Source organism: Ictidomys tridecemlineatus, chromosome 11 (genome assembly GCF_052094955.1).
Source record: "Ictidomys tridecemlineatus isolate mIctTri1 chromosome 11, mIctTri1.hap1, whole genome shotgun sequence".
Taxonomy (NCBI): domain Eukaryota; kingdom Metazoa; phylum Chordata; class Mammalia; order Rodentia; family Sciuridae; genus Ictidomys; species Ictidomys tridecemlineatus.
The window spans coordinates 8,823,658-8,850,719 of record NC_135487.1 but is presented as its reverse complement, the minus strand read 5'-3'; the positions used below and the strand labels follow the sequence as shown (position 1 = coordinate 8,850,719).

The window sequence follows — 27,062 nt, the reverse complement described above, 5'->3', positions numbered from 1 at the left end:
ACCCTATGGTGGGAACTAAGTGAATGAGATCCTACAATTTCAATTGCTGAAAAAGAAAGCCAGCCTTAACAACCAAATCCTTAAGCCTGACTGAAGAGACCTGGCACCATTATAAGAATTTACAAACTATGACTAGTATGTAAGTACAAGTACCTTAAATTAACAACGGAGTAGTAACAAGTTCATAGTGGAAAGTGAGTCCCTAATATCTCATGGTTCCAAATCACAATTTTTCAACAATCTACTGTCAAGTCAATACTATGTATGAATTTCAGTGCAAATCAAACTCAAAATTCATAAAGGCAGGAGTAATCATTTACACATTATGTCTAACAATACAAATTGTTACACTGGGAAAAATAGGTGCCCTTAACTTAAGCTTAATATGAATGGCATTTGTTCAAACTTGGCATTACATACACAGAACTAGAGCAAGCATTTGCTGGTACCTTGACATTAACATCACTGAGATTAGTGTTTAACCTGGTAGAGCATGTTTGTTAGTTTCCCTTGATAAACTTTTAAAATTTAAAAGTACAGTTTATTTTGGAGCACTGGTAATGACATTTTTAAAGAGACAGGCACTCTCTTCAGTAATTAAGACTTTTTTGCCTGGGCAGTTTTCCTACAATTACAAAATTATCTCACCACAGAAGTAGTTGAATGATAAAACACAAGGACTCTCAAATTATCTTAAAGCCCCTGGGTTAGTTCTCAGGAGGTGCATTACAAAAGATTCACAAGAAACAAACCCAAAATGATGGAGAAGCATCAGACCAAGTTAAGAACACTGCTATGGCCTTAAAAAAACAGCCACACCTTAAGCCTCCCAGTGCCTAGAACTTCTGGAGGAAGTGCCCAATATTTCCTAGCCATGTTTTGCTTTCAGGCTTTCAGATGTTAATATGTGAGAAGCAAGACGTGATTCAATTTAAGACAACCTAATAGGAATGCTTATTCAAAAAACTTAACTTGCTTTTAAAGGAGTCACAGCACAACCCTCCAATACCTGAAGAGCTTGAACAGGGCACTGGTCTGAACTACAATCAACGTAAGTGCAGAATTCACACAGATACCTACACAGAATACCTACAGAATGACACTGACAAATTTTTGTCTTCTCAACCATCCTAATGTGATTTCTTTTAGTATCCCCATTGTTTAAATTGAGGATTTCACTGCTGAGGTCAGGTACCCTGCTCAAAGTCATGAAATCAGAAGCAGGATCTGAGCCTAGTCAATGAAAGACAACAATTTAAATGCCCCACTTTAAGGTAGGACATATGGCTCCTGACTCTGCATCTGTACTCCTCAAGCCCGGGCCTGTTTCCTGGCTAGTTCTCCTTTAAAAAGGGCCTGCTCTTGCCCTGTTCTATTTTCCAGAACTGTTGTGAGATCACAAAATTAATGAATGAAAATCTTCTGAAAAATTAAATGCATTTTAGTGTGCCATGTGCTAAATATAACCAATTCTAAGTATTCCAAGGATACAAAAATTACTTTCTAAAATATAGAGTAACCAGTGTTTTCTTTGCAGCCACTTGGAGAGTCTTTTATGGTATATAACTAGTGACACCTGTAAAGTGACAAAACCACCACATAGGAAGTTGAGGTCTTAGTTGCAAAGCAAAACACCTGGACAGTAAAATAAAAAACAAATTTGACGTTTCTTGTCGAGGACAGTCAAGCAGGTTCAAATACAAAAATACGTTATCAGTAGAAGTCTGTACCCAGGAAACACATTTTCTCTTTAATAAAAATATTCTTGATTTTAAAGAACATATTAAAATGATTGTTTTAAGTTCAAAATGAGAAAACCTGAGAGAACAGGATCATGATGTCTTTAAAATGTACAAAGAACCAGAATTCTTTCTTACCTCCCACATGTATACATTATTCTTAACCTGAGATCTTTTTTTCTTATCACCAACAAATGGCCCAAACTTTTTGCCTTTTAAAATTGGTTTAGTGGCCCAGACACCTAGAAAATAAAACCAATATTTTTAAATGTATTGCAATTATTTTAAAGATTGAAAGCATTGAATGAAATCAATTCAATTTCACGAAACAGTTAAAAAGCTATATTCCCTAAAAGTAAGATAATGTTAAATCAACTGAGATAAATCAAATTACATCAAATCCTCAATAGGGATTTTTATTTTTCTTCTTTATACTTTTCAATATTTTCTAAATAGGTTTAAAGAACCTATATTGTGTTATAACCCGAAAAAGTTTTATATTTAATTTTTCCAGGTAAGACTACTCATATAGTACAATCACAAACACTTCGAAAACAATCACAACTGAAGAGAAAAGATATTAGAATGGAATAAAACTAAAACAATTTAAACTTTTCATGCCAGTCAAGGCAGTGCACACTGGTAGTCCCTGCAACTCAGGAAGCTGAGGCAATAGGATCACAAGTTCCAACCTCAGAAACTTGGTGAGACCCTATCTCAACATAAAAAATAAAAAGGACTGGGGAGGTGGCTCAATGGTAAAATGTTCCCACGTTCAAACCCTAATATCAAAATGCAAGTAAGTAAAAAAACTCTTCATTTTACATTTCTACAGATTTCAAATTTTCTCCACTAAACATGACTTGTTTTTATAAAGAATTAGAAATGTAATTTTATAAGCAAATATTTTTTACATTCATTTGACATTCATTTGTTTACAGTGGAAAACCTCTTCTCTCTAGCTATACTTCCTGAAAATGTAGCTACCGAGACAACTTGTTTTTTAGAGTTTCAAACAATCAAAATGCATGCTCATCCAGGTATGCCTAGGATTGTTTCTATCTTCTGTGTACAGATCATAAGCAAATGGATGCAAGTTGGTGAATCAGCAGGAGCCCAACCTGGGAGTCAAGAAAATTGGCACTCAGGGCCACTCTGTACAGGCTCCCTCATTTTCTAACCTCAGTGTCCTTATGTACAGAATGGAGTAGAGGGTGGGCCAGTCCTGTCCTGCGAGGACATATGAATTCCACTTTTCTGTAGGTCGGCTATAAACTGTATTTGATGACATGCAGTTAGCAAACAATATGCTGAGCTTTATTAATTCCTTTCACTTATACAAAATTAACACTTTTTTTGTTTGTAGTTGTAGATGAACAGAACAACTTTATTTTATTTGTTTATTTTTATGTAGTGCTAAGGATTGAACCCAGTGCCTCACACATGCTGGGCAAGTGCTTTAATACAGAGCCACAACCCAGCCCCAAATTAACACTCTTAACTGTTCAGCAAATAAATTTTCAATGAGAATTAGGAAAACATTTATTAAAAATTTATTCACTACATATTTATATAAATTATAATATCAGAAGTACATCTTAAAAAATAAAAAAATGGGATAAAACATGATATAGTCCAAGACATTTTGATTGGCTTTTTAAAGTTTACCTCCTTAGCCTTCAATAAATAAAAATAACCCAATACACACAAGCTTGGTTTGTATTCAATGAGAAACCATACCAGAAGATTCGGACACACCGGGGTCATGTCATTCATTCAAAGATCTACTGAGAGTCCATAAAGTGCTGGTACTGGAGACACAAAGGCAAGTAAGAAATGAAGGTACTCACAATCAAGGACCGGGACAGATGTAAAGACAATCACAGAATAATGAAATAAGCAAAATAACACGATCATACAAAAGCCACAGTGAAGACAGAGAGAAGAGAACACCACATCCTGTTAGAAAAAGCCCAGGAGATGCAGGGGATGCCTGGAAGAGTCAGCAAGGATGGGGTGTGGGTGTGTGCCTAGTTTTGTTTTTAATAATCTATGTCTCTTAAGTCAGGGCAAATCCACTACCCTCGGGTGTGCTGCCTGCCACCTCACTTGCTCCCACAGGACTCTGCTTGCTCTGCTGCCCATCTCTCTGAATGCGGTACTTACCGATCCGGGTCTTGTCAACAGCTGATGGGAACAGCCTCACTTCCTCCGGAAGTCCTCGCAGCACGTGTTCAGGTACCTCAGCCAGGGTCTCAGCAGCTGCCAAAGGCTCAGGAGCGTTCTGCAAGTCAAGACAGAGAAGGATCAGAGCAAAAGGAAGAAAGTACAAGTAGAGTTTTGTTTTATTTTGTTTTTTTATCTGGTCCAATAAGTAAATATGCAAAAATACAACTGAAATCTGAAATGGGCAAATCCGAAACAATGATGCTAAGCATTTGGGCAGTAACTCTGATGCCTATTTGTTAGTGCCCAAAGGAAACCACTCAACCTTTAAGCACATCTGTGTTGATCTATTTTGGTCCTGCCACTGCAGCCATTTTCAAAATACATGAATCTTCAGCACCATAATGCTTTCTAAAGTGCAACAGAATCCTACAGAAAAATACATCTTAAGCTTAATTTAAAATCAAAAGTTACCAGTAGCTATAAGCACATTTTGAAAATAAAAATCAACACTCCCCACTTAAAAGAATAACTGTAAAAGCTATACATACCATAAAGCCTGTCCTGACTAATCTGCCAGTGCCTCACTCATGCATCTCTGTAGTGACCACACCCAACTTGACCACAACTCACATATTCTCCCCAGGAGCACTGCACTCTTCCTGCAGTCCACACTGGAACTCTGACTTTCCAGGAAACAGGAGCTGACCACTGTATGCCAACCGCTAACCAGTAAAGCCATCCCAACATCCCAAGGTACTAGGAAATAGAGAATTTTATACAACTACTTGTCAAAGTTTGGAAGAATTCATCATAATTTAAGACACGTATGGAAAGATCTGCGCCAACTGGTAGAGCATGACTACTACTTTAAAAATAATTTTTAAGTTGATGGAAAACCAAGTGTCTAGTAACTGGTACCACATAAACCCTAAAGAACTGATTTGTTTATCACACCCCTTCTAAGAATGATGAATTTTGTAGTATGAGTATTTTATTTTACTGCAAAGAAATGTTTCAATGATTTTCAAAGGAGCCAATGTAGGCAAAAAAAAAAAAGTTCCAAGCTAAAAAGATTAATTTTTCCCAACAACAATGAAGCTTTTATAGTTTTTAAGAATGTTCATGTGCCAAGAAAATAATATCATCCAAATTTGCAGATTTCCAATATCTCAACCTTTTTTTAAACATCAATAGCTGCTTCGAGAAATAAATCTCCCAGTCATATCGACGGTCTGCTCCCTGGCCTGTGTAGACAGCCAGCAAGTCTGCAGGGGTGCACAGACCAGGGTCACCTCTTGAGCAGGATCAAGACACCAGTGCACAAATGCCCGGTTCCACCATTGTCTTTTTTTTTTTTTTTGATATTTTTTTAATTGTAGATGAACACGATACCTTTATTTAATTAATTTATTTTTTGTGGTGCTGAGGACTGACCCAGTGCTTCTCACATGTGAGGCGAGCACTCTACCACTGAGCCACATCCCCAGCCCTCCACCTTTGTCTTGACAAAACCCTACACAGGCCTTCCAGACCCTGGGAAAATCAAATTGTCCCAGAAAATGGCCTCATGGCTTCAGATTACCTACACTGTGAATAAAATTAGGACTGACATTTCTCACTTCTAAATATGATATCCCTGTTTTTACATTTTTATTCTGTAAGCTGGGTTTTTTAAATGTGGATAAAGTTTTTCCAAAGGGGGAAAAAAAGGTGTTAAGTTGGTAATTATATCCAAGGATACATAATGATTATAACATTGAAAAATTAAGTGATATTAACAAACACTAACCAGAGTCGTAGAAACCCAAGCCATTTAGTACAGAGGGAATTCTCTTCCCCTTTCTGGGCTGTGATCCTGGGCAAAGAGACCTGGCACCATCTGCCCTCCCCAGGAGCACTTCCCTGAAAGGACAGCGTCTGCTAGCCCTCTTTCAGGCGCTGCCACAGTAACAGGAATAACAGCTCCACACGACATTCTGCAGACTCCCTTGGTGCGAGGTCCTGTGCTAACAGTCTTACATGCTTGATGGAGTTTACCCCAAACAGTCCAAGGGACAGGTGCTACCAGTGCCTTCCCGTCCTGCCCCTGACACTAGAAGAGGAAAGTGGGACTCAGGGAAAGGGACTAAGTTGCTCGAGCAAGGCCGGAATCTGAACCCTTGTCTAACTCTGGAGCCCAAGTTCACAACCACTGTGGGATCTGCATTTAAATCTCTGGAATATAATCTGATGATTTCTGTCCTAAAACTTCCAGACTTGCATGGAAAACTCAACAGAAGACTTCCTACAGAAGACATGGCCATGCCCACAGGAGACATGAAACTCAAGAACAAGACAGAGACCACAGAGACTAAAACTTCTGAATCACCTATGAATATAAAGAACCTCAGCAAAGCTGTCAGGCAAAAACAAGAAAAAGGAAAATTCCTATGGCTTTGCTTACCTGTTTAGGTCAACCCATGATTTTTCACATGGGCTCATACAATAATAGGATTCAACTATAACAAGGAACCTAAGTTCACAGCAACCCACTCCAGACACAGTGGCCTTGGGCCTCTCCTCCCACCTCCCCAGCTGCTGGACTCTCCACAGCAGTGGATCTGACTGCAAACTCCCTGGAACATTACTTAGAAAAAGTAATGACTTGAGAAGTAGAAGAGGGGAAGTTGTGGGATGACCAGCCTATAAAGAAACACCTTCTAGCTTTCCTTATTTTTCTTTCATAGTTCTTATTACATATTTTAATAATTATTTGTATAATTATGTGTTTAATGAGTGCCTCCCCTGGGAGCCTGCCGTGAAGACAGATGGTGTCTGTCTTGCTCAGCACTGCGTTCCCAATGCTTAACAACAGACTTGAAATGTTTGTTGTTACTCAAATGAAATACTATTCCTTAAGCTAACTTAAACTTTTCTATTAAAAAAGGAAGAGACATAAATAAATAAAATAGCAGGGTCATCTATCAGAAAGTGTTTTCTTCATATGTGGCTGAATTCTTGATTTTGAGGTGGGTATTCTTTGGGGTCAATATAGTGGTCCCTCTGTAGGTGAGAAACTGGCTCCAATACCCACCCCCATGCCAAAGACCACAAATGCTCAGTCACTTGGGTAAATGGTGAAACATACACTACATACATCTTCCCATACACTTTCCATCATCTCTAGATTATTTATAACACCCAATAAAATATAAATGCTATGTAAACAGATGTTAGGGCATATTATTTGGGAAAAATAACAACAAAAAAATCTGAACAAGTTCAGTACACAGGCAACTTGTTTTCCAAATATTTTCAACCTGATGTCAGTCAAATCCTCCCTATAGGGATATGAAAGGCTGGCTGTATAAAAATCCCTTTTTATAAAATGTTGTATGCTCTCAATTCCAAATAAACAATTTACAGGTAAATCTTTGGAACAAAAAAAGATTTAAAAAAAAAAAAAAACCCTCTCCCCTATACACTCATAAACTGGGCTCTCTTTTCTATGCACATCCTGATGGTGTTGAATGCACTATCATTTTCTATACAGGGTTATCTTGGTTCTTGCACTAAAGAGTCATAATTTGATCCTGGAATTATTCCCAGATTGATCTTATGTAAAAGAAACTGCAATACCTACTCAACATATTAATAGATTTCTGAATTCCTGCTGGGGCCGATGTTCTGGGCATCACAATTGGACCAAAAATGTGTTACTGGGAGAGGAAGACAGATAAACTCAAACACACACTCATAGACATACACACACACACACACACACACACACACACAATGCCTGATCAAAAGAAAAATCGAGCATGAAAAGGGGACTCAGTGTTGGAGCAGGGATGGGGGTGCCACTCAGATAGCATGCTCAGGACTCTAGAAATGAAAAGGGACTTGTATGGTGACATGTGAGGATACTCAAAAGCAGGGACCAGATCCTAAGTTAGGAAGGAGCCTGGTGTGTTCTGCGAGCAGTCCCACGAAAACCCAAAGCATCCAGAGCAAAGGAAGTGAGAAGCACCTAGAGGGGAGGTAGGGAGAGCAGGGCTGCAGGCCACTGGCTATCTGCGAGTGAGCGGGAGGAGTGTACCATCAGAGAACAGAAGCCCAGGATCAGCAAGGGGCACCGAGCTCCTTCCAGAGCCTCCCAGGACCTCTCTGTGGTGACCCACTCTCCTGGCACCCTGACTTGCTGCCCTAATACAGGCACATTCCTGGTTTAGAGACCCTTAAATCACTGACAACTAGGACAGAGGTGTAAGTTGAAGGACTTCTCTACTCCCCTGTGACAAAGCCCTCAAGGAGGCCTCACTCTTTCATGCCTAATGAGTACAGTCTCCAAACACATCGATACCGACAGGGAACAGTAAGCATCCAACCTAATGTGTCCAATTTAAGTTAATGTAATAAGCTACTTAGTTGTTAAGCATTAATTAACCTCATTAATACATATTTTCAACTTCCTACTACCTTAAACTCAAAGAAAAGCCAATATTCCCCCCTTTCCCCAACTAATGGCCACAAGCCATTCTCCTTCATTCAGTCCCTCATTCAGTCATTAACAAATATTTCCTGGGTGCCTGCTTCCGGCTGGCTCTGCTGGGCAGTGGAGACACAAAGGTTAAGCTGTCATGAAACGTGTCACCTAGGGGACCCTCTCTGTTCCCACCATTTAAGTGGTTCTCCAGATGCCACCTTGCTGGGAGCACGTGGCAGGTCCTTCGACACTTTCCGTGACACCATTCCCAGGACAACCTTCCCTTGCTAGACAGGTGGGGAGCTGAGGAGTGAACCCTTCACTGCTTCCTCTGGGCTGGGAAGTGTCTCTTTAGTTAAGCATCACCTGCACAGCGACGGTGCTTAGAGGAGCCCAGACATGCTTGTAGCACTCTGCATTGCCTGTCTGGCCTTCGCATCACCATGTGCTACAGACACTTTCACAATTGCCACTCTACTGAGGAAACTGAAACTTGTCCACAGCCACAACAAGCAAGTGGCAGCACTGGGTTATTCCAACACAGGCAGTCAGGACTCAGGGTCTGGACTCAGAAAGCAGACCCAGAGCAGCCCCATAAAATCCAGCTAGTTAAAGTCTAGAGTCCACATTTTATCACCAACCCAGTGGAGTCTCTTCCACATCATCCAGGGATGCTTCAGAAGACCCTCTGGGGGGTTCACAAGGTCAGAAGTATTGTTATAACACCACCAAGATGTCACCTGCCTTTTCCACTCTCAGGAGTAGAAGGGAGTTTTCTGGAAGCTATGATGTATGATGGCACCATCACTCGCCAGATGATAAAATGTCTGATTGCTTAATTTTGTATTTTAAATTAAGTGTCAGATTTGTAAATAAGGCCTGCAGTTGAATATACTGCACCAAATCACCTTTGCGGTTCTGATGCTGCACTTCAGCTACATGAGGCCGCCTGAGGAAAGCCAAGTTGACTAAGAAAGACCTCTCTGCAGGCTGCTAAGGGCCCCACTGGGGTCTCCCAGCAAAGCACAATGGTCTCAGAGTATCCAGTGCAATAGTCTATGCTCAGTGCCCCAGACTGAGCTCCAGGGAAACAAAAGAAACACAGAAGAGAGTTGCTGCCCTCTGCAATCAAGCCCAGGGGCGTGGGGCTGAGGCATCAACAAGGTAGCACAGAACCTAAAGGGGCTACTTGGCATCGGTATTGCAGCCCTCAGCTCTATCCAGAAGACACTTTGGCCTCTGAGAAGCAGGTGCCCACCATCCTACCCTGGGGGACTTCCCCTGAGGTCCTTACAGCACTTCCTCAACTCGCTGCAGTTTGCATTTCCTAAGCTTCGACTTGGACTCTCAGGAAGGAAAGGTTCAGACAGACTGAGCTAGCGCAGTGTCACCGCAGCTGTGCCTGGCCCTGGCCCAGCATCCATGCACAGAGCAGTGGCTGCTGTGAAGGATCAAAAGTCCAGCAGTCAAAACTGCAAAGCAGTCTGGGACACCAGGATGGCTGAACAGTGCACAGACTCAACTGGAGATGGGCTCCCGGGGCCGCAGGAGGACCTTCATGGTAAACAGAGGAGGAGGGAAAAGGTAAGAAGGGAGCCTCGGGAAACAGTGTTCCCAAGTGGAAGAGAAAGAAGAGCAGTGAAGAGGCGCTAGTGTCCCAAGTCAGAGGAGAGGCAGCCGGGGAGAGGACCAGAGCTGGGGAGAGGACCCAAGCCGGGGGAGGCATCAGGGCCTTTGAAATCTCTGTACCTGTGCCCTTCTCCAATCCCACTGCCACCACCACTCTTCAAACCTTAAACGGCATAGTCAACCCAATTGTCCCCCACGTGGCTGGCAAGGGCTCCCCTAGGCCTTCAGCAACCAAAAGAGGCAGGACTCACACACGCTGGGCCCCGGAGCTGCTGTGGGAACCTGCACGCATCCCACTAACAGCAGCCATACTGCAGGTGAGCAGCAGGGCTGGGGTCAGCTCAGAGTGGTGTGGCCCAGCACACACGAGGCCCAGGGCTCAACCTCCAGTACCACCAAAAAAATAAGTGACAGGACAAGCTTCCTGCCACCTGCAGCCCTCAGGCTGGCAGGAAGGCTGGACGGGAATGGAGTCAGAGTGGGAATGGGCTGGGGCAGGTAGAGGTTATATGCCGCCTCCTAAGGGTCCACTGCTGATGACTGGATTATAATTTCTTAAGTCATTTTCATCCAAGCAAACCATGGGGCTACAGCCCTCCAATTCAGGTGGGGTTCGTCTGGTCTATTTTTTATTTAAGGAAAAAATTTCTACTGGGAGAAATCACAGAAAAATCCCCATTTTTTACTCAAGATTCCTCCCAGGCCCCTAACTGCCCCTAGACTTGGTCCTCTTCCTTCCTAGTGGAGTCTGTCACTAGTCAGGCTTTTTCACTAACAATTCCAGCCACTGGTCCTCCTGGCCCTCAATTCTTCCAACCAGTCAATATCCTCTACATACTACTAGGTCAACTTCAAATCCCATGAAGTTCTCGATAACCCTCCGTGGTAGCCCCTTTTCTAGCTTCTATATAGTCTGTTTTGTGTTATGTAACAACAGAACTCAAGGCCGGTGGGGAATGATTTGCCAGGGAAAGAAACTGTCAGCAAGGCAATCAACTGGGAGGTTTGTGTACTAGTTCAAACAAGAAGTGCGTGGGATGAAGACTTAAGAGTGTTAGAAAGCATTTTATATAGCAGAATCAGGATGTGGTTACTGACTGAAAAATAATGAATAATAATACTTACACAATGTTTCCTATATGCCAGGCACTGGCCTGAGCTCATTTATGTTAACTGACTCCTTTACAGTTAAACAAAAGTACATGTAGCCTCTAGTTAACAGACAAGAAAGATAAGACCAAGAAGTCAGGTGACCTGCCAAGGTCACAGAGCTGGAGTGGCTGAATCCAAATTAATTATGGAGACTGAGTCAAAAGACCACAAAGGGGAGGCAGAGCTGAGCTATCCTGAAATATCTCTTCCACAGTATTAATATCCGAACAACATAAAAGGTAATCCTTCTTGCCAAAAGCTCCCCCTAGTTATTTAAGGAAATCCTACCTAAAATTTTCAGAAATAATCTAATAGTTTGATGCAGAAAGACAATGGCCCAGATTTTATAAATTGCTAATTTATCTAGTAGAATACATGATTCAAAATGAGATTTTTGCCATCAATAATCAGGATGTTAATTTATTAATTGATATTTAAGCCGTAACAGATAGGAAGCAGCTTACTTGAAAGTCTTACTTGAAATAGTTGAAAAAAGTCAGGGCTACGCAATCCCAAAAAACCAAAGGCCAAATGTTCTCTCTGATATGCTATGCTAACACACAATAAGGGGGCGTCGAGGGGAAACACATTGGATTACACAATGGGGAATGAAGGGAAGGGAGGGAGTATGGGAATAGGAAAGATAGTATAATGAATCAGATAATGTTCCTATGTTCATATAAGAATACATAACCACTGTAACTCCACATCACATACAACCACAAGAATGGGAGGTGATGCTCCATGTATGTATGATATGCCAAGACACTCTGCTATTATGTATATCCAAACAGAACAATTTTTTTAAAAAAGAATATTAAAGTCACTGGGAATTATGTTCTGTTATATTAAAGAGTATAAAAGAATATAAAAAAATAAAAATTAGGGCTGGGGATATAGCTCAGTGGTAGAATGTTTGTCCTGCATGCATAAGGCACTGGGTTTGATCCCCAGTACTGCAAAAAATAAAAATTAAAAATATGAAAAATCAACTTTGTATTTATAATTATAAAAAACACTACATATATATTGTTAGCATATGCTTTTGGTTTCAACTATTTTACAATATGTTTATTTTCAGGATTAGGGGAGGAAGATAACCAAAATGAAAGAAAGCAACCCAAGTTCACCAACCCTTAAAGCTCTGTTTATGAACTTACTTAATTAGAAGGTCAGATGTTCTCCCCAAACTAGCTCCTGTACAAGAAATGAACTACTGACACATGGAAAGTGAATCAATCTCAAAAACAATATAATGATCAATGGAAGTCACACATGGAACAGCAGCCACTAAATGGTCCCACTTTTGAACAGGAAAAACCAATCTATAGGCATAGAAAGCTCATCCGTGGTTGTCTGGGGTGGTAAAAAGGCAAAAAGATCTTTGGGGGATAACAGAAATGTCCTGTAACTTGATGACGGTGGACATGCATGTAGACGTTTGTCAAACATGCTATGGCACTTAAGATGGGTACATTTTACTGCTAACTAAAAAATAAATAATTCCTATGTTCTTATCTTGAAATCATGTTAAAATGAAACTTATAGTGAACCAAGAAAATAGTTTAAAAGACAAAAATACTGATGCAATACAAAACAAGTTTTTTAATCAAGTTTTAGTTTTTCAACCTGACTCAAATATTCCTCTGCTCGACACCCTCCAAATGGCCGCCATCTCCCAGGCAAATTCTACTCTGGTCCTTACAAAACCCATGGAGCTGACCCCACACCTTCTCCACGACCTACCCCTTCTCCAAGCCCCCACCACTCAGCTCCAGCACATGTAGCCTCAGTTTCCTCCACTCCCTCACCGTGGCCCTCTCTCCATCCCACTGGACAAATGTCCACTACAGTGCTTAGGACAGCCCCACAGAACAGCACAACTGGCCCTGCCTGCTGTTACACAGGCTGCATATACCTCACCTGGGCAACACATACTCATGTTTTTGGTTTTTAAAAAATGCAAGAATAAGCACATTTTATTCATATTCCACTTAACACAATTCACCCAGATAGTGACAGGATATGATTATATCTCCTTTAACTATTTAATTAAAGCATCTAGCTTGTTACAGACCTTTCAGAACAAAACACTGAAGAGTAAAAGCAGTGGCTGATGGGGACGTTAGACTCAATAACGTTTAATATTAAGAACATGTTGTAGTTATCTTCATGGAAAGTTAAGAGGCTGCCCCTACAATAGGCTAAGAAGAATCCCATAGCAATTACTATAAGCAAAGAACATCCAAGAATCATAGGGTATTAAAATATTCCAGAACTCTTTGGACAACTCTTCTTTTTTTAGATTTACAATCAAGATTCTAAGCTACTATACAATAGGGGGAAACAATAGGGGGAAATAATCCAACAAGCTTCACTTTACTGAAATAGCATTAAACTGCATTTGGTTAAGGAATGAATCTAACTGCAATAACAATAAGCAGATGGACACAGAAAAGAAAGTCATTTATACCATCTTTGAAAGAACGGCAACTAGTTCTCAAACAAAAAATATACCTTCTTTTCAAAAGCTGGCAGCTCATTAAGTTCTCCAACTGAAGAAGCTGTCATCAAATATGGTGTTAATCTCAATAATGGGAAAGTATATTACCAGGTCCTTACCCCCTCCCAACCCAGTCTCCAAGGCACAGTAAAAGTGATATTCTAAAAATGGAAACCAGATTATGTCGATATCCAGAGCTTCTAACTGTACTTATAATAAATATAAATGCCTTCCCATGGCCCTAAAATCCTATAAATCTGGCCCTCACCTCTCACCAATGTCATCTTGTCCCAGAGTCAGATGGAGCTCCAAGTATGGCCAAGCTCCACCCCCTGGCTTGCCCTCTCTGTTCCTTGAGTCAAACTCATTCCCACCTCAGGACCCCTGTATTTACTGTGCATTTACTCTGCCTAGAATTTTCTTTCTCTAGATCTTCACATATCTAGCTAGTTCATGGTTACCACCTAAGTCTTGGTTCTTCTATCTGTTATCTCCTTAGGACAGCCTTCTCTGTGTAATCCAGAGAACCTCCCCCATCCTGACCTACCATTCTCCACCACAGCACTTTGCACTACTGGAAATTGCCTGGCTGCAGTCCCTGTCCCCTGTCCCTCTGTGAGCTCACAGGCTGCAGTGCTTTGCCACCGAGCTCTCTGCGGCATCCACCACATCTGGGATAAGGTCTGCACCAGGGAGTGAGAGGTGGAGGGACATTCAAGATGGCTGAGATAATGGAACTATGGGTGGCTCATCCCAACTCTCAGGGTTGAATTTGTCACACTGAGTGATTAAAAGCTCCTTTGGTTATTTTACTAATCTTTGAAACAAGCTTAGAAAGCTAAATTGCTTTGCTACTGGTAAACAGCAGTAACAGATTACTAATCAGGATGTAGAGATAATGCAATCATAAACCACTAAACTGACACACTAATAACAATTTGCACTGTGTAAAGACTCTTGAAAAAAAATCTAAGTGTAATTCAGTGAATTAGTAGTAAAAGTACTTGATGTAAAATCATCATGGTTGTTTTTAAATGTCACAGTTCTCCTCTGCTACGAGGCACCCAATTGCACTACACTGCTCCCCTGATCTAAGTGCTAAGTTAGAGATGCCAGCATGACTGTACCAATGAGTGCACACCAGGGTGCTGTGTATGGAGACAAACTTCCATCACCCTTGGTTCCTGAATGAGTACAACAGCACAGCCCCAAACCAGTCCACAATGGGTTTGTGGCAAGAACAAGATATAAATCATCGCTGTGTTATGCCACCAAAAATTTCAAGTTGCTTGCTCCCTCGGCATAACATAATTTACCCTACTGCAGCAGTACAGCACAGTGACCAAGAACCTGACTATGGAATCTGAGGAGCTGTTCATTATAAGAACAGCTGTACTTACCATTTGAATGACCACAGGCAAGCTACAGCCACCTGTTTGGGCCTTAATATTTCATCCACAAAATTAAAGTTATAATATCTATGCTTCATTGAGTGGCTACAAAGACTAAATTAATATGAAAATGTACATACTATGCTTAACAGAGTACCTGTCCAGTTTGTAAAGCAACCTCAATAGAGGGCAAATGGTATTAAACTCTACCATATCTACTCTAAGCGGCTATGAGCCTACTTGCATTACAACATTAAATAAGTCTAAGGAAAGACTAGAAGACCTCAAAAGTTAAATATAGATGAAACCCAACACATTATGGATTGACTTACCATTTTTTTACTTTATGATGGGTTTATCGAGACGTAACCACAGAGTGAGTGGAGAAAAATCTGTATCAGGATGGATGTAGCATGATAATGAAAGAAACAAAAAATAGGAAGGATTTGAAAATAGAGAAGATGAGAAATGGGGGTGGGGAGGTCAGTGATTACTACTCCACCTGCCAACACTGCATGCAGAGCAAGCTGGAATTCTATGTGGAGAGGATTAGAGATGAAGAGAGGAGTAAGTACTGAGTGGGAACAAAGGGCAGAGGAAGAAAGACAAAGAATATATACTCCAGGGCCTGGCGGAACCCCATAGCTGGCCTTAAAGGGAAAACCTGGCAAGCTATCAGGGATAGCTGGCACGACCTGGTGGGACAGCTCAGGATGCCCCTCAATGGTCAATGCCAATAATACTGACAAGCGCTGGACTCTATTTTCTTCTAAAATAATCATTTGCTAGCAATATAGTGTGCAGCGCCCAGGACCCTTCAGTCCCTGACCTCAACTGGCAGGGACACATGAAACAAACAGTTCTGTGCTATTCTCTTAGACAGCATACCCTTCATCAGACAGGTCTGACAGCTCAAAGCAATGCCCATCGGTTCCAAGAAAGACTACTCCTACCTCAAAATAATCATCATGATTTCAATCGAAAGTTAATCTTGCTCAAGTTCACATTTTTTTATATCTGAATTTTTTGTGTAGGTTTATTTTGAAGTAAATTTTAGTGCAATTTATTAATTATTTTCACCGGCTGAAAATGAAAGGAATAAATACACAAGTGAAAACTATAAACTATCAAGAATAATTCTTAATTTCTTAAAATTACTGGGACAATCGCTTGAAAACACAAACAGATTTTATGCTACAGCATAACGATCAAGTCTAAATAGCATGCAACTAATACTTTTTCAATAATGAAACCTAAGCAAAAATGCTGAAAATTTTAGTCACAGAAAGTGAGCAATTTTTATAAACCAAATAAAACTTTCATTACTACCAGACCATTTAAATTACACTCAAATCAGAAATGTGCTAACCATTAGAAACATAAGAGGACACTTTTCCATTGATATCTGGCATTTAACATCAAAGGCAGCCCTCCATAGATCTGGCATTAGAACTTGTCAAAAGCAGAATGAAACTGTTAAGTGAGCCAAAAAGAGAAATGGTTACTGCTGCAACTCTTTTGAATGGCATGAGGTCTTCTTTTAAATGGAAGTTCATTTGGTATACATGGAGTATTAAAGCAAATGTGTGAAGTGTCAAAAAAAAAAAAAAGTTCACACACGAAACACACTACCAGCCCAACAGGATATAAGAATTAGGCATTGTTAAGCCTGAGGTTAAAACTGCAGGCCCCTCAAACAAATGAGTGCTGAATGTGGATGCAACAAGAACCAAGCCAACACTCAGATTCCACCTGGGAAGCACTGGAGAGCATTCTAACCAGAATCCAGACTCCTCTAACAAAAGTCCTGAGGCAACAGAAGAGCAAGCTCCTCTGAGTGACCAGGTTCACATCAAGAATCAGAAAATAAATGAAACCTATGACACACACGCACATCACTTTGTTGGATGAAAACTGTGAAAATCCACTGTTCTTTACTCCTTCACCCCACCCTCACCATTTCAAAAACAATTTGTCTTCAAAAGCAGTCAGTAAATCGCCATGTTTTAAAAGAATAGAAACCATGTGCCCATGTGTTTGCCAGACTCATTTTTTATGATGTATAGTCCTCTGCATTAAAATAAACATATTTCTGATAAAGAAAGTAATGAAAAAAAATATCAAAAGAATCCATTCCAAAAATTTCACATCTCTCAATGCAACACAGAACTGAATTTATTAAGCTTCCTCACCTAATGAAATTGGACTTGTGATCTCAAGTTAGAAGCACCTGTAAATGATAAAAATAGTGTCTAAAGTTTCAGTTGAAGGATACAAAATGTTTTCAAGTCTGAGAGTTCTAACAAAGAACTAAAAAAAAATACATACTTCACATTTTTAGGTTTTATCCTGCATATTAAAAAAATATTTTTATGAAGATTTCTGAGAAAATGTTTCTGACACCCATAAATTTCGGTAACTGCAAATGAAATAATATTGAAACCAGAAAATAAGAATACATTAAATCCACACAAGTGATTCCACTCATCAGAACACCCTTGAGGTTATAGAAATAGCTAGAGCAGAATAATTTAATCTCCAGGTAATCCCACACCCTTCTGTAAAAAGAAACACATCTTATTTTTCAATATCTGTCCTCTTTATTCTCTGAAAAGGACTTTCAAGGACAAAATACTTCATGTTTACACTGGAGCCATGGCAGTCTCTAAAAATAACTCCCTCTTCCCTTTTCAATCAATGGAAAATTGCAAAATAAAAAGTGTTTAAAACGAAAGCTTAATAAGCTAAAAAACAAAGACAAAACCTCACAGTAGAGTGTGGCAGGGGAGAAGTAAAAAAGAAAAGTTAAACTAAAATCCCTAAGTATGAGCCCTCTACTCAGGGACCCACAGAAATGTCAATCCCACCAAACACAGCACATTCCACTCCACAAATGCACACTGTGAAAGCAACAAACTAATAAATGGCATTAAGAAACAAAAGTGAAAATCTGGGAGGAATGAATACGTGTGTGGCTATCTTTTAAAATCAAGAACTGGTCTGACATCTAGATCATGTATTTGTATAAATTTTATTTTTAAACTCACCTGATTCATTTTCAATTCCTGTTGTGTTCTGTAAAGATACACACAACAAAGAAACTTCTTTGATTACATGAGCCCTAAAAAGAAAAACAGACAATTGTAATATGTACCTGCCTACAAATTCAGTGATTTAAAACCACATTCAGAACTGCAGAGTCTGCTCACAGGGTCATTCACAGAGCAACTGCATGCCAGATTCACTTCAGTCTATGCTGACAACGTCTCAGATCTATTATCTACAACAAAATAAGTTTCTCACTAATCCTTACTAGGGCATCATTGCACTCTACAATCGAAAGCAGACTCATTAGAACTGACATCAAAATTTTGCTTTGGAATTGCATCACTCCTAAGAAGAAATAAATTTGCTTTGTTAATAGTCAGAAACACAAAGCACCAGGATTAACTCATACCAGGCCAGCGTGCTCTGCCTTCAACCCTGAGCTGCACACGAACATTACCAGACCCCAGCATGCTACTCTGTTCTTCAAGTCCCTGAGGTAGAAAGGTGAATTTACTAACACTGGCCATGGGGAATATTTTTTGAGGAAAAGGAAAAAAAAATGAGAAGATGCAAATGTTTTAATAAAAGAAGTCTAGAAAGAGCACAATTATTCCTTTAATTTTTAGTGTTCAACATATTCATAGTACAGCAAAAGATCAAGACAAACTCTTTCCTTGTGACATTTCAGTCAACAAAGGACCACACACATGAGGGCAGTCCTATAAGCTCGTGCTTCATTGTGACACCACAGCTCTTGGCCACGCTGGGCACATGTCCTCATGATGTTCACACAGCTCTGAAGCTGCCTAATGACACATTTCTCATAGTACAGCCTGAAGCAAGCTGATGCACCACTGTACTCATTTCTGAGTAGCATCCACGCAGATGGTCCCTTCTACAATGCGTACTAAGTCACAGGATGTTATCATACTACTTGAAGTAGGACTTCCACTGCAACATTCTAATCATTCCTAGAATGGTCACATATACCATTAAGGGTGATTCTTCTATTTCTTCATGCACTTATTTGAAATAAGTTGTTTTCCTCCCTCAACTCCCAAGACTCTGCTTTCACTGCAACTCTATTTCTAGTTGTTAATAACTCAGGGAATATGTAATTTAGTGATATTCTTCATGCTCAAGTATATACTGCCTACCCACTGTCACAGAAAATTGTGCTCTGATATTTTATACTTTACCCCAGTTCTATATTAAGGATGGCTGATTTTTTTTTCCTTCCTCTCTTGAGCTATTGAACCACACTCACCTGATCACCTTTCACAAGCAAAGGCACCATATTTAAGTCAGGGCCTGGTCCACATGGACTATAATTTGTAAGTGGCATAGGGAATGTGTTCCCTAACGCTGCATCTTGTTAGAGGGCAGTGCTAGCCAAACCAATATAATCTCAGTGAGTAAAACATGAGATCCCTGCAGGTAACTCATGAAGCCCATTCCTTTGAAGTTTAATAGTAAACATCTTTCTCACACACAATAAGCATGTCCTTGGTATACATCGTATGTTGAACATAATCAATCCTATTGTATGAGACCTGAGATTATTATTATCACGTTAAAATGTATACTTGAATGTAAAAATGTGGTAAGGCTCATAATGCTTAAGATATGCTCACCTGACCCCCCAAGACCACAAATGGCCCCAACTACCGTCAGTTCCTCAAGGAGGTACTGTGCAATACCTTATGCCCCAGGTGAAAAGGCTCTAGGAGTTGCACCTGTTCTCTCACTAAGCTTTTTATGGGTAGGTTTATTAACTTTAGCCAAAGGAAGTTGTCTCTCAAGCAAAAAAAAATGTGCAGTCAAGGCAGATACTCTCCTGAGATGTACAACAGGAGCCACCAAGCTTTACCACCTCCCTCGACCATGGTTCCTTCTCACAGCACCATCAGTACCATCTTCATGACCAGGACACAAGAAGCTCCCAGGCCCAGCAGGTCTGTGCTACCTTTGAAGGACAGGCTGGGATAGGATCTTCACCAGTGTGTTAGCGCCTCACCAACAAGACAGGTGCAAGCAGGCAGAGGCAAGCTGGGAGGGCCACAATTCTGGCTCCTGCTCCTCAGCCCTATTTCATTGTTGTTCAGGTTTTGTATTTTGGCGTCTTCACTGAGATAGCCACATAGCATACAACTCCGGTATTCTCAATGCACAACTCCAGAAGGTTTATATTCACAGCTGTGTAACCAATACCACAATCCATTTTAGATCATTTTCATTAGTATGAACAGAAACCTTGTGCCCAATGGCAGTGACCCCCGAATCCCAGTGCAAGGCAATTACTAATCTACTTTCTGTCTCTACAGACTTGCCAACCTGGACACTGAATACTGTCAAAGGACAAAGTGACAATTTACTTTAAAGATTTTAATTGGCTTTACCTTCCACCCTAGAATTGGGCAATACTTCATTCCACAAAATAGAAGTGTTTCCTCACCCACCTGTTACTCCTGCCTCCCCCAGGAACCTATATATGTCCAGCCCTGTTCTTGAGCGAGGATCAAAAGGAAGATCCCTGCCTTCTAGGGGAGGAGATCTGTAGTAAACAAACACAAACGAAAGAAGAGCGTTAGATAGGAAAGTACTTTAGAGAAAAATGAAGTGCAAGGGAGAAGGAGACAGGGGATAAAATCTGCCTCTGTCTGCACACCCGCAAGTCCAACCATCCAGTCTGAGGGACTGAGGAGTCATCTCTAACAGCCGGGAAGAAGGGCTGTGATGGAGTTGGGGCTGTAGCTCAGTGGTAGACCGTTTGCCTACCATATATGATGCACTGGGTTTGATCTTCAGCTCCCCATATAATAAAGGTATTATGACCATCCACAACTAAAAATATATAGAAAAGAAAATTTTAAAAAGGGCTATGAGCTGCAAAGCCAGGGCAAGGAGCATTAGGGGAAAAAGGTGCTCATGAGAGGGTTCCTGGGGAGGGACCAGGAACTAAGGGACAAGGAAGCAATGTGGCTCGTGCACAGGATGGGGTCAACATAGGAGGTGATATTAGAGGCCACTGCCCAGTTCAAGCAAGAGTGAATGCTGGCTAGGCCCCAGCGGTAGAAGAGACATGGGAAGCAACTGGATCCTGGATGTTTTTAAAACGGAGCCCCCGATTTTGCTACAGTGAGGCATGAAAGGAGAGGAAGTCAGGGATGATACCCAATTTTTGTCCCAAGAGCACAGGAGGATGAGCTGCTGCTTTCTAGGGCACTACCTTCTTTCCACCTATTTTTCACTTGATTTCCCCTTATTTAATCCTTCTCTCCTTTCCTCTCCTCACCCTTTGTAGTCATTAGCTCTCACACACTATTCCAACCAAGATATCCAGACATCTGATTTTAGATAACTAGTACAGCACTTCAAACACTTTACTCTTTGATTTATTATCTCAATGAATGGTAACTTTTTTCCTAACTTAAAAAAACTAGAGCATAATTCAGATTATTACACGTGTAATCATCTTCTATGTCCAGGCGTGACATCACAACCCTATAATCCCAGCAACTGGAACTGAGGAGGTTGCCCAAGAGGATCACAAGTTCAAAACCAACCTCAGCAACTTAGTGAGACTGCCTTTAAAAAAGAAAAAAAAAGTTAGGGATGTATGTCATTGCCACTGAGCTTTATCCATAGTCCTTTCTAATTTTTATTTTGAGACATAGTGTCACTAAATTGTGGAGACTGGCCTCAAACTTACAATCCTGCCTCAGCTTCTGGAGCAGCTGAGATTCCAGGCACGTGCTACTGTGCCCAGTAATACCCTTGTTTTTTCTCTTTCCCTTGTGACTCACAACATGGTCATCTAAAGTATTTTCCAATGCCAAAAATATTGCAAATCTGACACTGACGTCTCAAGTGGCACTTTCAAATCAAATTCTGAATTAAACTATACTAAAAACAAGGGATGTTTAAAAAAAAAAAATGAAGCCAGGCACAGTGGCATACATCTGTAGCCCCAGTTATTGGGGAAGCTGAGGCAGGAGGAACTTGAGCCCAGAAGTTTATTGACCAGCCTGGAAACCCATCTCAAAAAATAATAAATAAAAAATTAAGTAAGTAAATAAAAGGAAATGGAGACTTCAGGCAGAGCGTCTCCACAGAAGACCACTGTGCATGAGAATGGACGACTTGGGTGAGACTGAGCCTTTCACCATGGGCCTCCAGCACTGTCCTCCGCAATCTGTGCCCACCAAGCCTCCAGTCTTTTCTACATCCCAAACATCTACGCGCACCCCCAGCACACTCCCAGACAGAGCCTCTAAACTGCAGTCCTGGGCAACTGGCTGCAGTGTGGTGCACCAGGACGCACGTTAAAGCAACCATGACTCCAAATGCCATTTTAGAGAAACTTCCTTAAGATTCCTCCAGCAGTCTCAAAGTCCCTGTGACCGCGCCTGGCAATCCAACACGGTTCTCACATTCAGTACTGACTCCACAGCACTGTTTTCACCCACCCACTTCAGTATCAAATGGTATCTCAAGGTCAACATTTCAGCCAAGGTGAGAAATTTCATGATGGATCCTGTCAGTAAAGAGGCAAGGAGGAATTGTTCCATACCTGTCATTGAAACCTTAACATCCCATGAAATGCTTTCTTTAATGCTAAAGAATTAAATGCTGGGCCGGAATGCAGATCAGTGGTAAAGCATCTGCCTGTCGTGTGCCAGGCCCGAGGTTCCATGCCCAGCACAATCAAAAGGAAAAAAAGAAATTAAGTGTCTCAGGTCTTCTAATGGTAGATACTAAAAATCTTAAAACTCCAGAACTTCTCTGACCATGGCTTATGACATAGTTTCTCACATGGATTTCCACACCTGATCGAACATTCTTGAATACTTCTAGAGCATTTCTGAATATGTCTTGTGTAGTCCTCCTGGTCCCCCTTGTTAATATTAATCAGTCCTGGAAGCAGAAGAAAAAGTACATTGGACAGATATGCACATTTAGAGCTTTTGAATTTTTATCACCAACTATAGTATACTAACAGCATACACTTTTTAAAAATATTTTTTAATTGTGGATAGACACAATATCTTTATGTTTATTTATTTATTTTTATGTGGTACTGAGAATTGAACCCAGGGCCTTACACATGCAAAGCAAGCACTCTACCACTGAGCTCCAACCCTAGCCCCAAACAGCATACACTCTTAAAAAAGGTAAGTTTGATGTCTTTTTTACATATCTAAAGTTTTAATACTGAGTATATACCGAACTTTTTGAGAAATTGCTTTCAAATTCCAGAATCATCCTTTCCAATATTTAATCTATTACTATCATAAAGATGATTTGATTATAAATTATCAGTATTAACACAGCAACAATAAAATAATTTCGGACTTTATTCAAACACTGGCCACGAAAGTGTCAAGGCAATATGAACAACTGTTTAGCTGGGCTATCTGATATGGAGGTCCAGAGACCAGAAAGTCTAGATAAAGGTGGGACTCTCATATCCCTAGGTCTGAACAACCCTGCAACTCAAGTCCTATCTCCCTCACCAAACCTCTGAATAAAGCAGAAACCAGCTGGCACTATGAATCACACAACACCAGCTAAACTGTGTCCGTGTACCTTTGCAGACTTGTAAAATCTACAAAGTTATATGAAAGGCAAAAAACCCCAAACAAACAAAAAAGCAGATTCTTTAAGAATAGTTCAAGTCTGGAGGAAAGAGAGAATTGAAAAAATACTTAATAACATTTTATTTGATATACACAGTCATCTCTAAATCGCTGATTTTACAATTATTCTTTAGGATAGGTTTAGATCTTTTGTGGCTATTTGGAAAATACTGCAATTAACTTTGCAATGCTACTTAGAAGTCACTGATACTAATTTTGTATAATTACTTTTAGGCACAAAAAATTCCACATTGTAACATCAAGAATCGAAGACCGTATTGAACTTTTAAGACTTATAAAGATTATGGACAAAGAAACAAGTAAAACAGAAACAAGTAGGAGAAGTTGTACAATTATTTTGAATTTAAAAGACCAAAAATGCAATGAAAACATGGACTAGATACAAGAAAACAGTTTTAAAATGACATTTTGTGAAAGAAGTCTCCGAAAGTTTAGGGTAAATAAAGAAAAATATTCTAAAATTAATCACTACATAAAGTAGTTCTTATGGCAAATAAATATAATTGCAGCAAATACAGACACTATGAAGGGTCCAGCAGAGTGAATTTAGTGTCTAACACCTACTTGACCTTATCCTGACCAAAAGATTCTTGCAATCCAGAAACGTCTAGAAAACTTAAAATGACTAGACCATGTTAAGTTCTCAAAATGATTTGATCAATTTACAAACACTATTAATGTATTCTCACAGAAAACCATCATTCATAATTCTTACCAAAAGGGTGAAGGGGCTGGGGTTGTGACTCAGCGGCAGAGCGCTCGACTCGCACGCATAAGACCCTGGGTTCAGCATCACATAAAAAATAAATGAGTGAAATAAAAGTATTGTGTCCAACTACAACTATAAAATAAGTATTTTTAAAAGAAAAAAAGTGGAATCACCAGATTACAACCTATAAACTCTGGATATGATTTTGAAAACCTGTGGTGCCCACTTCTTAAACTAAGCAAAATCACAAATATTCAGTCTGCCCAGAGTTTGCTAAATGAAGTCATTCGTTTTCCTTTCCCAAATTAATATAATTCCATAGGGGTAATCATGTAGTCGGACACAAAAATATACAGCCTCATTTTCCTTTGAAAACGTAGCCTTTGTTATCAAGTTAGAGTGAAAGATCAAACGTGAAACGTTTATCCTTTTAAGGAGAGCACTGTGCAGTGAAAGAGAAACAGACTGAGATGACAGCAAAGACTAGGCAAACGCTGAATCGGAGGGTGTGGACCCTGCTTGAAATGGCTGCTGTCTCTCATCCCCCAGAATGATTCCATCAAGGCCAAAGACAGTGGTAACACAGAGATCAGCACGAGGAGTTGCTCTTCCTACAGAAGCCTGTGAAGAACATGCCTGCAATCCCAGCAACTCGGAAGGCTGAAGCAAGAGGATGGCCACGTCAGAGGCCAGCTTGGGCAATTCAGCAAGACACTATCTGAAAATTTTTAATTTTTTAAAGGACTGGGGAAGTCACTCCCTAGTACAGTGCCCCTCAGTTCAATCCCCAGTACTGCAACAAAAAAAAATTAATAAGTAAAAATAAAAATGAAGAGACACAGGAATGGGATGTTCACAAACAACTAATTTCTCCTATTTCAACATCATTTCCTCAATGAGACCCAGAACACCAAGCCAACTGCCCCAGGACCTGATTCCCTGAACACACAGAGTAGAAAGTGGCAAAACTAAAGTAAGAAAGTGAGGCTTAGAGGGTTCACTCCAGCTGGGAGAATTTTTTTCAAACATGCAGCAAACTGGAAAAATGGAGGGTCTACTGTTCGAAGGGGCTTTTCAGCTATAGTGGGGGGGAGGATGATTAAAGCTCAATTTAAAATATGTAAGTTACAGAGTTCAGAAATCAACAGCCCTCTGGCTCCAACGGGCCTTGAGCAATTCAATGACACCATATTACAATGTCAAATAAGAGACAAGCTGATATGCTAGGAAAGCACCACGAATCTGCATTTTCCCCACCAGAAATCTCCTCCTTTCCTGGGAGTGGGGTGGGGTAGGGGAAATAGAGGGAAATTTGTTTTAAATTACTGCTCCTGATATAGGAATCAGCTTGGTAGTAAAGCACTTGTCTAGCATGCTTGAGGCCCCAGATTCAATCCCCAACACCACAAAAAAATAAATAAGATAGAATACTGTTCCCAGCATCATTAATAAAAGAGCTAAGCTTACAACAAAATGTACTCAATTGCTAATTGTTTATTATTTATCTGATATTATAAACAGCTATTAAATATGTCCTCATCCTTCTGATTAAATTTGTACACCTATGTCATATTGCACTGAACAAAGAATTCATTACTTCATAAATTTTAGGCTTTGTTTAGGATTTCTACAGTAATTCTCTCTAAACCCCTAATTAAAAATACCCAGCTTCAGCCGTTGCAGTGGCGTATGCCTGTAATTCCAGCAGCTCAGGAGGCTGAGGCAAGAGGATCAGAGTTCAAAGCCAGCCTCAGCAAAAGTGAGGCACTAAGAACTCAGTGAGACCCTGTCTCTAAATACAAACTAGGGCTGGGGATGTGGCTCAGTGGCTGAGTGCCCCTGAGGTCAATCCCCAGTACCCCCTCCCCCCGCAAATTTTATATGAATACACACATACACATACACACACACACACACACACACACACACACACACACACACACACACACACACAGCTTCTCTAAAGAAATTAAAATATATCATCTTACCTCTCCCTAACAGTAGGACATTCCTCCCCATGGCATGAAGAACAAAAGAATTACTGTCCATTTTCCTGGATGAGGTAAATCCACCCCATCAAAACACCCTTGAATTAAAAAGTTAATTCCCTTTCCTTATTTTCAAGACTAACTGCCAAGAGATATAGATGCTGAAATCAACACAAAGCCGTGGGGGTGGGCAGAATACCAGCGCTTTCCCTTCGGGGCCTGCTGTAAAAAGGGCCCTCGGGTTCCTATAGCCCTGGCTCCCAGCAGAAGTACAATGTAACCTGTGACTGTGTCTTCTGCATCAGTACTAAAACAAAGTTTCAATAAAAGATACTTTTCTGACATTTGTGAAAACAAAGTTACACTTGTGAAAACATCTAAGTATTTTATAAAAGGAAAATTAAGTCAATTCTTTACTAACACTCAAATGTCTACATCCAAACAAGTGTTAGCTCACCCCACAATTCCTACCCCCAAATGAACACTCAGCTGCTCTGAGTTACTGTTTTCCCATCAGAGTTGCCAAGGCCACTACTGCTTCTGTGATTCAACTTTGCAAACTGAGAGATTTTCAGGACCTCTGCAATATACTTGAGATTTCCCTGAAAA

At 40.4% G+C, this 27,062-nt stretch overlaps 1 protein-coding gene across 8 annotated transcripts in view; it reads right to left on the bottom strand.

The window, feature by feature from the left end:
- Prdm2 (PR/SET domain 2) overlaps positions 1-27,062 on the bottom strand; it is a 118,272-nt gene that overhangs the window by 84,437 nt on the left and 6,773 nt on the right. For 5 of the 8 annotated variants that reach the window (XM_078025322.1, XM_078025314.1, XM_078025316.1 and 2 more), the window contains exons 2-4: positions 18,096-18,169; positions 3,906-4,023; positions 1,878-1,981 (exon numbers count right to left, since the gene is read on the bottom strand). In XM_078025322.1, the coding sequence (XP_077881448.1) occupies positions 1,878-1,981; positions 3,906-4,023; positions 18,096-18,104 (231 nt within the window). In that variant the 5' untranslated portion in view covers positions 18,105-18,169. Of the gene's footprint in view, positions 1-1,877; positions 1,982-3,905; positions 4,024-18,095; positions 18,170-20,555; positions 20,648-27,062 lie in introns of those variants that run through there. The other 3 variants (XM_078025315.1, XM_078025320.1, XM_078025319.1) reach the window with 3 other exon arrangements.